The 11611-nt window shown below is 57.1% G+C and overlaps 1 protein-coding gene across 3 annotated transcripts; it reads left to right on the top strand.

The window, feature by feature from the left end:
• Nucleotides 1-2398: 2398 nt before the first annotated feature.
• On the top strand, nucleotides 2399-11404 carry impdh2 (IMP (inosine 5'-monophosphate) dehydrogenase 2). Of its 3 annotated transcripts, none has more exons than XM_088917961.1 (15): nucleotides 2456-2822; nucleotides 3590-3638; nucleotides 4389-4490; nucleotides 4731-4805; nucleotides 5425-5631; nucleotides 5888-5975; nucleotides 6210-6409; nucleotides 6516-6606; nucleotides 6909-7004; nucleotides 7416-7487; nucleotides 8857-9000; nucleotides 9617-9761; nucleotides 10059-10202; nucleotides 10422-10505; nucleotides 10942-11404. In XM_088917961.1, exons 1-15 carry the CDS (start codon nucleotides 2725-2727, stop codon nucleotides 10961-10963), a joined length of 1617 nt encoding a protein of 538 aa, XP_088774087.1. In that variant the 5' UTR covers nucleotides 2456-2724; the 3' UTR covers nucleotides 10964-11404. The 3 variants fall into 3 exon arrangements, with proteins under 3 accessions (XP_088774088.1, XP_088774087.1, XP_088774089.1); XM_088917963.1 differs by having other exon boundaries at nucleotides 11073-11342; XM_088917962.1 differs by lacking the exon at nucleotides 7416-7487 and having other exon boundaries at nucleotides 2399-2822.
• Nucleotides 11405-11611: the final 207 nt, after the last annotated feature.

Genomic DNA, 11611 nt, shown 5'->3' with positions numbered 1-11611 from the left:
GCGACAGGCTGGGCTTCCTGTAGACGGGGCCCGTGCAGCCCCTCTTCACAACTGGGTGGTAGGCAGCGGGGCCCGGTCCGGTCACGCCCTCTGATGGGACAGGGCACGGGTGCTGTTCAGTTGGGTTAACGTGTGTCGTGAAGGCGCATGTCTGGCCAACATCCCATTGTGGCGCCCGTCTCATCCTCTGTGCTGGGGCGGCGGGGGGGCCATGTGGAAGATCCTCTCGCTCTCGCTCCGCGGGGGCTCTGCCCGCACGTTGTAGTGGGCCGGGCCCGGCCGCCAGTCTGGGGATGGAGAGGGAGAGGGGGTGTGGTCAGTGCGGCTCTAGGAGAGGGTCCGCACGGCTGCGGGGGGGCTGAACTGCAGAGCGACTTGTCCACAGGGTGAGGACCGCGCGGGTGCGAGACCTGTGGGCTCCGTGGGGCGACCCCTGATGATGGCGCCGGGGGAGCTGCTGTGGGAAAAGTGGCGGATCGACTGGTACGCGCTGGGGGCTGGAGGCACTTCGGGAGGCGAAAAGAGAGAGAGTAAGAGCACTGACGCCAACAGCGCTGGCCGCAACAGGAAGGAGTAAGGCCAACAGAGGACACGCCCCCCCCCTCCTGACCTTCTGTGGGGGGGGGGGGGGCGTGTCCTCGCGGTGGCAGCCTCCTGCTGATCGTGAAGGAGGGCGCCCGGGGCAGGATGCGATTGGCTGACTGGGCCGCGTTGTAATGAGCTGGGCCGGGCGGAGCTGAGGAGGGGGTGGGGGGGGGTGAAGAGTGCCCGTCCACCCCAGTTTCTCTGATCTTGCAGTGCCTTGCCTGTGATGAGGCCCCACTCAAAGCGCTTTTACTCCCGGCCGTGTGACAGGAGTGCACCTCTTCGCTGTCCGAAGAGCAGCTCGTCCACGTCAGGGGATCACTGAGCCACACTCATTGGTGCTGTTTGGGTGGATACCAGTAACAAATCCCATTCCCTTTCTTTAGAAACCCGAAACCAAGTTTAAAACTTCTGCTCAACGCCTCAGTTAGATGGCTGAGATTTCAGTTAGATAACGGTCATGCAGACACAGACAAGCCCAACCCCAGGAACACAGACACAGACACACAGACACTGGAGCACAGTCCCGACAGGAACAGAGCCAGGTCGCAGACAGACAGACACAGCTGTGTGCCTTTGCCACATGGCTGGACCTCAGCACTGCTGAGAGAGTATCGGAGAAGCGCTTGGTGTCACGTGTTTCCACACACACTCCCCCTCCAGGAAAATCGCTTTGCAAACAGGTTTGTTTTGCTTTAGCTGTCAGCTCTCGGCACGCTCTGTCTCTCCTCTTCCTCCTCCTCCTCCCCCTGTCTTCCTTTTTCGCTCCCTCCATCATCTCCTGTCCTCTCTTATGCTCCTGTCCATGCATGGCCATCTCCTGCCATCCCTCCTCCTCTCTCCCTCTCTCTCCCACCTCCTGATCTACAGCACAAAGTGTGTATTTACAAATTCTCCTGAACTGTTGATCCTAAAGGCATGAAGCTACTCTCCCTGCTCCTTCTGTCACAGTAAAGAATTCAGCCCCCTGTACCTGCCACAGATCCTATGACATCATCAGGTGACATGTCATGATGTCACAATCCTAACGCATTCAATTATTTTCTATTAAAAGATGCTGTGCTGTGTTAAAAGATGCTCCTCTATTAAATGATGCTGTTTGATTCTATAGCTGTATCTATAGCAAATATATGATATATAAAAGTTTGATTATAGTGTTGTCAAAGCAGTTACAATAAGCATGACATTTACAAACAGTCTGAACTTGGGGAGATCAAATTGGTTTTTTTCTGGCCAGGCTGTGGGCACTGAGCCTGTCCTCTCTGGACAGCCAGGTCTGCCTGTGTCCAGTTTCTAAGGGCAGACCGTGGTCTCTGAGCCTGTCCTCTCTGGACAGGCCAGGTCTGCCTGTGTCCAGTTTCTGTGGCCAGGCTGTGGTCACTGAGCCTGTCCTCTCTGGGCAGCCAGGTCTGCCCGTGTCCAGTTTCAATGCTGTGGTCACTTCTATGTTCCTTATGTATTTGATCGTGTCTCATGCCTGTCTTCGTTCTTTTAGAACCTGGTCCGATAGTTGGACAGGGTGTATTGTATTTTTAGAGCCTGGTGGCATTCCAGTCGGTGAGGTAGAGTTGCAGAGCTTGTGCTGTGATTTGCTGGACTTTGATTTACGGGGCTTTTTCAGCGAAAATCCCATCCGGCCCCTGTCCGCTCTCTCTGCCGTCTTGACCCCGCCTACTTACACACGCTTCCCTGCCCGCCGAGTGAGAGGCGGGGTCACAGTCGCTGTGTCCAATCACAAGTGCCTGAAGCCTCCTTCCTTCCCGCCCACCTAGGGGGCGTGGCCTAAAGCGAATCCCGCTAAGGCAACCGAACTCAGCGGAAGTGACGCCAGGGCTCGTGGGTTCCTGCAGTGTTTATAAATAGCGGCGGAAGCAGCGAGGTTGGCCTTTCGGGAAACACGTGTCGGAAAGGTGAAAGTAGCGGAGAAACTGACAGAAAAACAGACGGACGCAGACGATCTGGGACAAAGCCTGGAAGGTTCTGAAATATCGACTCGGGGCAGACTCATACCGAGCCGGAGACGGACAGACTGTGATTTTTATTTTGTGACCGGTGGACATCAGAGCGCCCCCCGCTAAGGTCCGGGCTAGGGCAGTCCCAGCTGTTTCCATCAGTTGTGTTTATTACCTCCGCGACCAGATGGCGGACTACCTCATCAGCGGGGGCACCGGGTACGTCCCGGAGGACGGGCTGACCGGACAGCAGCTCTTCAGCGGCGGCGACGGGCTGACCTACAAGTAGGGGATCCGCAGGGTGCCGGCCGGGTCTGCCGAAGGGGCGCTGCGTGCGCGCTCATTAGTTTGCATCTCGCCAGCGGTGCGCACGTCGTTATTGCTGTAGTGAGAGTCGTAGACAGGGGCGGGGGAGCTGTTCCCGGCTGCAGCCGCAGCCGTGCCTGTTGACAGTAGCTGCAGAAGGAGCAGGTTTCAGCAGGCCACAAAACAAGCGAGGCGGCCCGTGCTGCTGCTGTTCCTCTGTTGAAATGGCCGGTGCATTGAAGTAGCATGAAGTAGCGTTACCTGTCGGGCAGGTGTGTGTGTGTGGGAGGGGGCGGTCCCGCACTTCTGGGTACTTCACTCGGATGGCTGCAGTACGCGCTCTGCTGTAACGCGGGAGCGAACCGGGTCGTCGCTGTCGAGAATGTGTCACAGTTACGCTAGCGTGGCACACGAGTACAGTGAAGTTCGCGCCAGGCAGTAGCCTGTGCGGGTTACGCTGCTGCCGGTGCAGCGAGGTGAAGGGGGGGGGAGCGCACAAGCTCTTCAGGCTGCAGTGTGTGAGCCGTCCCAGGTTCCACCGGTACCGCCGGTCCCGATTCCGACAGGCGAGGCAGGAAGGTGCTGTCGCTCCACCCGGTACCGGTGACAGCAGCTGAAACCCGGAGCAGATCGGATTCTGACTGCCGCTCTGTATGCAGGATCTCCATATCCAGTCCATATGCATATACTGCACCCACATAAACCTACTGTATACAGTACCTCCATCTCTCTCCCCTCTCTCACAGCGACATCCTCATCCTTCCTGGCTACATCGACTTCACCGCCGACCAAGTGGTAAGTGGTTGCTATCCGGTGAAGGTTTAAACAGGTTTGTTTTCGCTGGGGCTCAGCTGTGGCTGCTAGACTAACAGACTCGCAGCACCCTGCCGTAGCGCTCGGCCAGCCTGGTCCTTCCAGTCCCGAATCCTGCTACGGGCAGCTGCTTGGTTGCTATAGTGGTCAGCTGGCCTGTTATTTGACATCGTGAAGGAGCTGGCTGTCGTGAAATTCTGGAGCGGAGTCAGAGTGGAGTGCTGTGGGGTTCCATTAACAGTCTGTTGCAGTGACCCAGGTGCTCGGTGATGCGTTCTACCAAAGCACCAGGAATAGTTTTCGTCGCGGGTTTTGCGCTGGCATGGCTGAGCGCCGAGACCGTGCGGCGAGATAGGCGTGCGATCTCCTCGTTGCAGGAGTGTCGTGGCTGGGTATTGAGAGCAGCCAAGATGATGTTTTGCCGACTGTTGATGTTTTGAGGGTGGGCGAGTGAAAACATGAGGATGATGTCGTGCTAACTGCCAGCCGCCAGCCGTTGGGCAGTGCTGCAGCCCACGGCTCAGGACAGTGCTCGCCTGTGAAAGGCGCCGTTTGTAAGGTTTGCTCAACGGTTGTGCTGGCCAGCAAGCCGCAGTTCAGACGTTCTCTTAAAGAAGAGTGAGCCAGCCAGCTCCCCCAGGCGTGTTAAACCTGCTTCAGTCTGCGTGGTCTGGGGGAGAGAAGGCTGTGCCTGTCTGTGCATCAATGCCCTGTGTGTGTGTGTGCACGCAGGACCTGACGTCGGCCCTCACCAAGCAGATCACCATGAAGACTCCGCTGGTGTCGTCGCCCATGGATACTGTTACCGAGTCCGGAATGGCCATCGCCATGGCAGTGAGTGAGGACGGGGGGGGCGGGGAGTGTGTATATATAGTCACATGGGCTTGTGTGGGGGTGTTTCATTACAGCAGTGTGGTCACAACCTGACCACCCTTCCTACGTCCGATAAAGGGTGGATTCAAGACAGGGGAGAGAGGGAGGGGTGTGTGTTCGTATAAGGCTGACCTTTAAATACCTTGGTGTTGGTAAAAAAAAATAAATAATAATTTTAAAACTGTCTTGCCCTTCCCTCAGCTCACGGGAGGGATTGGCTTCATCCACCACAACTGCACCCCGGAGTTCCAGGCCAACGAGGTTCGCAAGGTCAAGGTGAGGCCCTGTCTGTCCGGCTGGGGCTGTCCTGCCCCCCAGCGGGGCGTTCGTGTCACAGACGTTCCCAGGAGCTCAGGTTTCGAACCTCCTAACGCCACGCTCTGTCCCAGCCCGTGCGCCAGGAGCTGCAGCAGGAACTGCTCTGTGTCACCTGTAGAGCTCTCTCTCCTATACCTGCCTCCTCCATAGCTTCTACAAGACCTGTATTGCTCTATACGCTGTATATATCCCTGTAGCTGGCTCTTCTAAGCCTCTATATGACCTGTATTGCTCTATACACTGTATATAATCTCTATATGTGGCTCCTCTAGAGCGTCTATATGATTTATGTTGCTCTATACGCTGTATATATCCCTACAGCTGGCTCCACCCCAGCCTGTATGTGACCTGTATTGCTCCATACGCTGTATATATCCCTACAGCTGGCTCTTCTGTGGCCTTTTAGAGCCACCTCCTCCTTACTGGTCCCTTATTGCAATCTGGGCCTTATATAGATGATAGGTCTTTCCTGTAGCTAGCAGAGGGTCTGGAGTGCCCTTGTGCTTGCTGCTGTCTAGACGCATCCTGCCTAATAGAGCCCTCCCCTCCCTCCCTCCCTCCCCTCGCCTGGCTGCAGCGGTACGAGCAGGGGTTCATCACGGACCCCGTGGTCATGAGCCCGAGGGAGCGCGTGCTCGACGTGTTCGAGGCGAAGGCGCGCCACGGCTTCTGCGGGATCCCCATCACGGAGAGCGGGCGCATGGGCGGGCGGCTGGTCGGCATCATCTCCTCCCGCGACATCGACTTCCTGAAGGAGGAGGAGCACAGCCTGCCGCTCAGCGAGGTGGGCGGGGCCAGTCGCGTCTGGGGTTGGTGAGGGGGGCGGGGTCAGTCCTGTGTGGGCGGGGTGGTGGTGGTAAGGGGTGTGGTCTGTTGTGTGTGGGCGGGGTTACCGGGCACCTGGGGGAGAGGTGGTTGACTTTGCAGAGGGTTTCTGTGATGGCGGGGGGATGGGGTACAGGGGGGGTTCTTTGGGATACAGGAGGGGGCTGAGGCGCTATTTCATCAGCTGGCATCCCGTTCTGTCGCTCTCTGTCCAGGTGATGACGAAGCGCGAGGACCTGGTCGTGGCGCCGGCTGGCGTGACCCTGAAGGAGGCCAACGAGATACTGCAGCGGAGCAAGAAAGGTGGGTCACCGGGAAGTGGGGTGCTGCTGCAGAATGGGTAACAGTGGGGAAAGGGGGTGCTGCTGAGTGTAGTCGGGGCGACAGTGGGACGTGAGGCGCTGCTGTGTGTTGGTGGGGTGAGAATGGGAAAGGGGTACTGCTGTTCAAGGGGTAAAAGTGGGGAAAGAGGGCGCAGGGTGACAATGGGAAATGGGGTGCTACTGCTCATGGCTCCCCCCTCTCCCCCACCCCCAGGGAAGCTGCCCATCGTCGACGAGGAGGACAACCTGGTGGCCATCATCGCGCGCACCGACCTCAAGAAGAACCGCGACTTCCCGCTGGCGGCGAAGGACAGCCGCAAGCAGCTCCTGTGCGGCGCGGCCATCGGCACGCACGCGGACGACCGCTACCGGCTGGACCTGCTGGCGCAGGCGGGGGTGGACGTGGTCGTGCTGGTGAGGAGCAGGGGGCAGGGGGGTTCGGGGGCGAGACGGACAGACACACACACACACACACAGGGGGCGCGTCTCATGCGTTCGTGTGTTTGTGTCGTGCCCGCAGGACTCCTCGCAGGGGAACTCCATCTTCCAGATCAACATGATCAAGTACATCAAGGAGAAATACCCCCAGCTGCAGGTCATCGGGGGCAACGGTCAGTGCTTCTGCCCCACTACCCCGACGAACCCCGTCTCTCTCCCTCTCTGAAGGGCCACAGAGTCGCTGTCCCTCCTCTACGTCCATCAGAAAGCATTTCCATTTGTTTTGCACTTCAGTTACCAGTCGTAACACAAGTTCATCATCACTCTTGTTGGTCACCTTTCGTCAGTAGCTGCCTGGCACCCCAATAACAGGAGTCCCACCAACCCCAGTTCCTCCCAGTTTCCAACAACAGCTGGGACTCACCCCCTCTCTCTTTCTCCTCCTCCTCCTCCTCCTCCTCCTCCTCGCTCTCAGTGGTGACAGCCGCCCAGGCGAAGAATCTGATTGACGCGGGGGTTGATGCCCTGAGGGTGGGGATGGGCAGCGGCTCCATCTGCATCACGCAGGAAGGTGAGTCGGTCCGGACCAATCGGGAGCCTCCGACCCTTGCCCCCCACCCCCCCACCAATCAGGGCCCCCCGGGTCTGCTGCTCTTGGCCAATGGGAGTCCACCTGCCAGCAGCTCCCTCCCAGGCAGTCTTCAATATCCCACCAATCGGGGACCTCCGTTCCCGCAGTCCACCAATCGGGGACCTCCGTTCCCGCAGTCCACCAATCAGGTTCGAGGGCAACCCAGACTTTAGCTTTGACCACCTTCCCTCACCAAGGAGATCCTTCCAAGAAATCTACCGTTTGTCCTCTTTATTTGTGTTGACTAGTCAGAACCCAGCTGCTTTCAGCCCCGTTCTCTCTGTCTGTCTTCACTCTCTGCCCCTTTCCTCCTCTCTCTCACTGTACGTCTCTGTCTCTCTCTCTCTCTAGCGCCCCCGTGTGTCCCTCCTGATATAAAGCTCCACAGCCCCAAAACCCCATCCTCCGTATCGGGATACTCCAGTAAGTCCCTCCTGCTCCCCACCTCTGGCAGTGCCCTGATTGGCCCGGCTCTTGCACTGTCCCCAGCCTGCTGCACTGATTGGTTCATGGCTGTATTTTTTTTTGTAGAAGTAGACGCTGGCCTGGGGTTTTGAGGTTTTGGATGCTTGTCAGTACCACTAATCTGCCAGTCACACCATGTGCAACGCCCCCCATCCCTAACTAACCTGTCCCTCATTGGCCCTTTCTTTCACGGAACCAGCCAATCGCTGGCCGCGCTGCTCCATCAGGGGCGGGCACCCTTTGCCCCAGAGCACAGAGTTCCTGCAGGTGTTAACAGGCACCTTTCAATTAGCACCTGATTAAATCCTGATGAACGCTGCTGATCCTCTTAATTGGTTTAATTAAATCATTAAGGTAGGAGATGGCCCGGTGTGTCCCTCGATGCCCTTTGTTTTCTGCTTAATGGACATTTCATTCTTTCATTCTGCTCTGTAAAAAAGGCCTTGTTCTGTACTCCTAATGTGTTCCTTGCCTTTCTGGTTTTTAGATTTATTGATTAGTTTTACTTTTACTGTTTCCCACTGTACTTGAGGTTTTTTTTAAAAAAAAAACTTAATGTATTATGGTATATTCTGTAGGCAAGTGTAGGTCTGATGAGCAGATGCTCTTATTTCAACGCACTGAAAACTGGGAGTAAGCACGGAGCTCTGAGATTTAAGGGGTGCCCTCCCTGCTCACCTAAATTCTCACAACCCCCCCCCCCCCACCACCACTAACTGTGTTTGTCCAGTGCTGTCGGTCTCTGTCCCTCTCACTGTCCAGTCAGGTACTCTAATTGGCGTGTGCTGCACTGTGTAACCCTTCTACAGACGTCCTCTTCCTCTTTATTCAACATATTGCCCTGTTTAAAGGCTTCGGCCAATAAAGCTGCAAGTAATATCAGGAGAATGTGATCTTCAGCTCTCAAGTCATTCCTGTCCCTCCCCTTAGCTTCCTTAGTTAGTCTGTAGTTGGTACCCGCCTTCCTCACCAGCTTCGCCACACCATCCAGCTGGGGGGGACACGTCTCTCCCACACAGGTTGCGTTGTGCCGGACTCTCACCCTACATCTGCCTGGTCAGTCACTAACAGGCATGCCCCCCCCGACGTGTCCGTCACAATAACACACTGACCCCTGCAGTCACAGTGATGGACACTGCTCACCAGCCCGCTGACCCGTCTGTTCACCTCTCCTCCCCTACTGGCGGTCCCCCCCCCTCTGCCTCTCCCTACTGGACACTGCTGACCTGACTGTCCACCCCTCTGCCTCTCCCTACTGGACACCGCTGACCTGACTGTCCACCGCTCCTCCTCTCGCCCCCTGACTCTCCTGCTGTGTCTTGCCCAGTGCTGGCGTGTGGCCGCCCCCAGGCCACGGCGGTCTACAAGGTGTCGGAGTACGCCCGGCGGTTCGGGGTGCCGGTCATCGCGGACGGCGGGATCCAGACGGTCGGCCACATCGCCAAGGCGCTGGCCCTCGGAGCGTCCACAGGTGCGTACGCCCAGTGCGCGCGTGGACGCTGGAGTCCGCCGAGTCTGCGCTCTGCTAAGCACCAGCGTCCTGAATTTACTCTTCCAGCACTTGAGTAATTATCCTGACACTCGTACAGCGCTTGTCTGGACTCTCCACTCAAAGTGCTTTACAGGTCAGGGGGAATCCCACTAACACCACCAGTGTGCAGCCCCACCTGGACGATGCTCCAGTCCGCTCCCCACACACCAGCTCTCAGTGGGGAGGAGAGCAGAGTGATGAAGCCAGTTCAGAGATGGGGATTATTAGGAGATCATGACTGGTAAAGGCCAGGGGGGAAATTTGGCCAGGACACTGCGGTAACACCCCTACTCTTTTCAATAAACGCCCTGGGATTTTTAATGACCACAGAGAGTCAGGACCTCGTTTTTACTTCTCATCCGAGGGACGGCGCCTTTTTACAGTGTAGTGTCCCCGTCACTATACTGGGGCATTAGGCCCTGCACAGACCGCAGGGTGAGCGCCCCCTGCTGGGGATGGGGATTAGAGTGCAGTCTGCTGTCGGTCACTCCCTCCCCTGAGCCTCCGTCAAAGCCTGCTCTCCTCTAACCCGAGTCTCTCTCCCCGGCCCCCCCAGTGATGATGGGCTCCCTGCTGGCCGCCACCTCCGAGGCTCCGGGGGAGTACTTCTTCTCCGACGGGATCCGGCTGAAGAAGTACCGCGGCATGGGCTCGCTGGACGCCATGGACAAGAACCTGGGCTCGCAGACCCGCTACTTCAGGTGCCGACCCGGCCCCGGGCCCGGCTCGGGGCTGGCCCGTTGTCCGACCGTCCGATCTCCTGTCCGTCTCTCTCGCACAGAAGCGGACTCCAGCCGCTGGGAATTGTGGGCCTCCCTGTGATTTCCTTGAATGGCGTTAATACGGCCGCACCCTGGACCGAGCCACACTGTCTCTCTCCCTCCTTCATCTGGACCGTTGTCTCCTTCACGTTCTCCCCCGTCTCTCTCTTTCGATACGGTCGGCTCTCTCCTTCTCGCCTGAACTCCCTCTCCCTCTCCCTCTCCCTCTCCCCTCAGCGAGTCCGATAAGATCAAGGTGGCCCAGGGCGTGTCGGGGGCGATCCAGGACAAGGGCTCCATCCACAAGTTCGTCCCCTACCTGCTGGTCGGTATCCAGCACTCCTGCCAGGATATCGGAGCCAAGAGTCTCACCCAGCTCAGGTCAGAGGACGGACAGACCCACACACACTGGCCCGGACAGACCAAGGACAGTCTGAGACCACAGGCCTCTCAGAGACACGGGAGACACGCATGTAAAACAAACATTTTAAAGCATAGAAAGGGACTGTCTTAGTATCTTTTTAATAACCGGTCCCACATGCCACGGTCATAAATGCCCCTCCCTGTGACCCTCTGTTCCTTTCTCTTTCTCTGTCCCAGAGCGATGATGTACTCGGGGGATCTGAAGTTTGAAAAGAGGACGTCATCTGCCCAGGTGGAAGGAGGCGTACACAGCCTGCACAGGTGAGCATCCCTCTCTGGTCCTGTTCATCCAGGCCCATCTTTCTCACCTGTCACTTTCGAAGAGCTTTGGGGTGTCCCGATTGGCCAGCGGGAAGCAGGGCTGCAGCCATTCTGATTGGCCGGGGAGTGGCAGGGCTGCGGCCATTCTGATTGGCCGGGGAGTGGCGGGGCTGCAGCCATTCTGATTGGCTGGGGAGTGTCAGGGCTACAGCGTGGACTGAAAGTCTGGTTCATTTCTGTACTCTACAGCATAAATAAGATTTTTTGTTGAAAGAGTCAAATTGTTATTTCTCGAATGGGGATTTTTTTTTTATTTTGTGCATCCGAGGATCCTGTTGGTTCTGGGGTCTGCAGTCTGGGGGTAACTGTGTCTTCTACAGGTGAACCAGAGGGCGATGTTGTTTATTGACGATCTCACTCTCTCTCACTCTTTCAGCTATGAGAAGCGTCTGTTCTGAGCACCACAGTGGGAGTGCAGGAGGAGAGAAGGGGGTGTGTCTGGGAGGAGAGATTTGCACAGTTCTCCTGCTTCCACTGATCCCTCGTTTCCTCTCCCTGTCTTCCCAGCATATTCCCAGTCTTCCCAGTATATTCCAGCCCAGCCTTCAGCCCGCTCCTGGCCATCGCGTGCACGGAGCAGGGGAGTGTGTTACCGGGAAGGGAGATGAGTGGCAGGGAGTGGGACTGTTAGAGGGGGTTGTTTTCAGCGGGGTGTGTGTGTTTGCACACGCGTGTGGGTGCCGTGTGATGTGCATGCAGGCGTGTGTTTGTGTGACACTTGCGGTAGCGGTGGCCGCAGTTCTGTTACTGTACCAGACTCCTGCCACTGTTTTCAGCCAACTGCTGTATTTTAAAAGGGCAGACTTGAATAAATCTGCCAACCTGCTATTTTTCCACGAGCTCCTGTTGTTGGTCTGCAGTTCATTTGGACATTTTCAAGCGAGGGTGCAGAGGCTGTCTCCCACCTGTTCTGGGCCCTGTGTCGTCCAGGCCTTTCCCCTGTCTGCTGGGTCTGTGCATTTGCCTAGACACCCGCAGCGATGAGTCTGCAGCTCCACGTCTGCTTTCATTTGTCTGCTTGTTAGGACTCACTTATCCAGTTTCTG

Source organism: Atractosteus spatula, chromosome 5 (genome assembly GCF_055471065.1).
Source record: "Atractosteus spatula isolate fAtrSpa1 chromosome 5, fAtrSpa1.hap1, whole genome shotgun sequence".
NCBI lineage: Eukaryota > Metazoa > Chordata > Actinopteri > Semionotiformes > Lepisosteidae > Atractosteus > Atractosteus spatula.
Note: the sequence above shows the minus strand (reverse complement) of the source record. Positions and strands in the feature narration are given on the sequence as shown.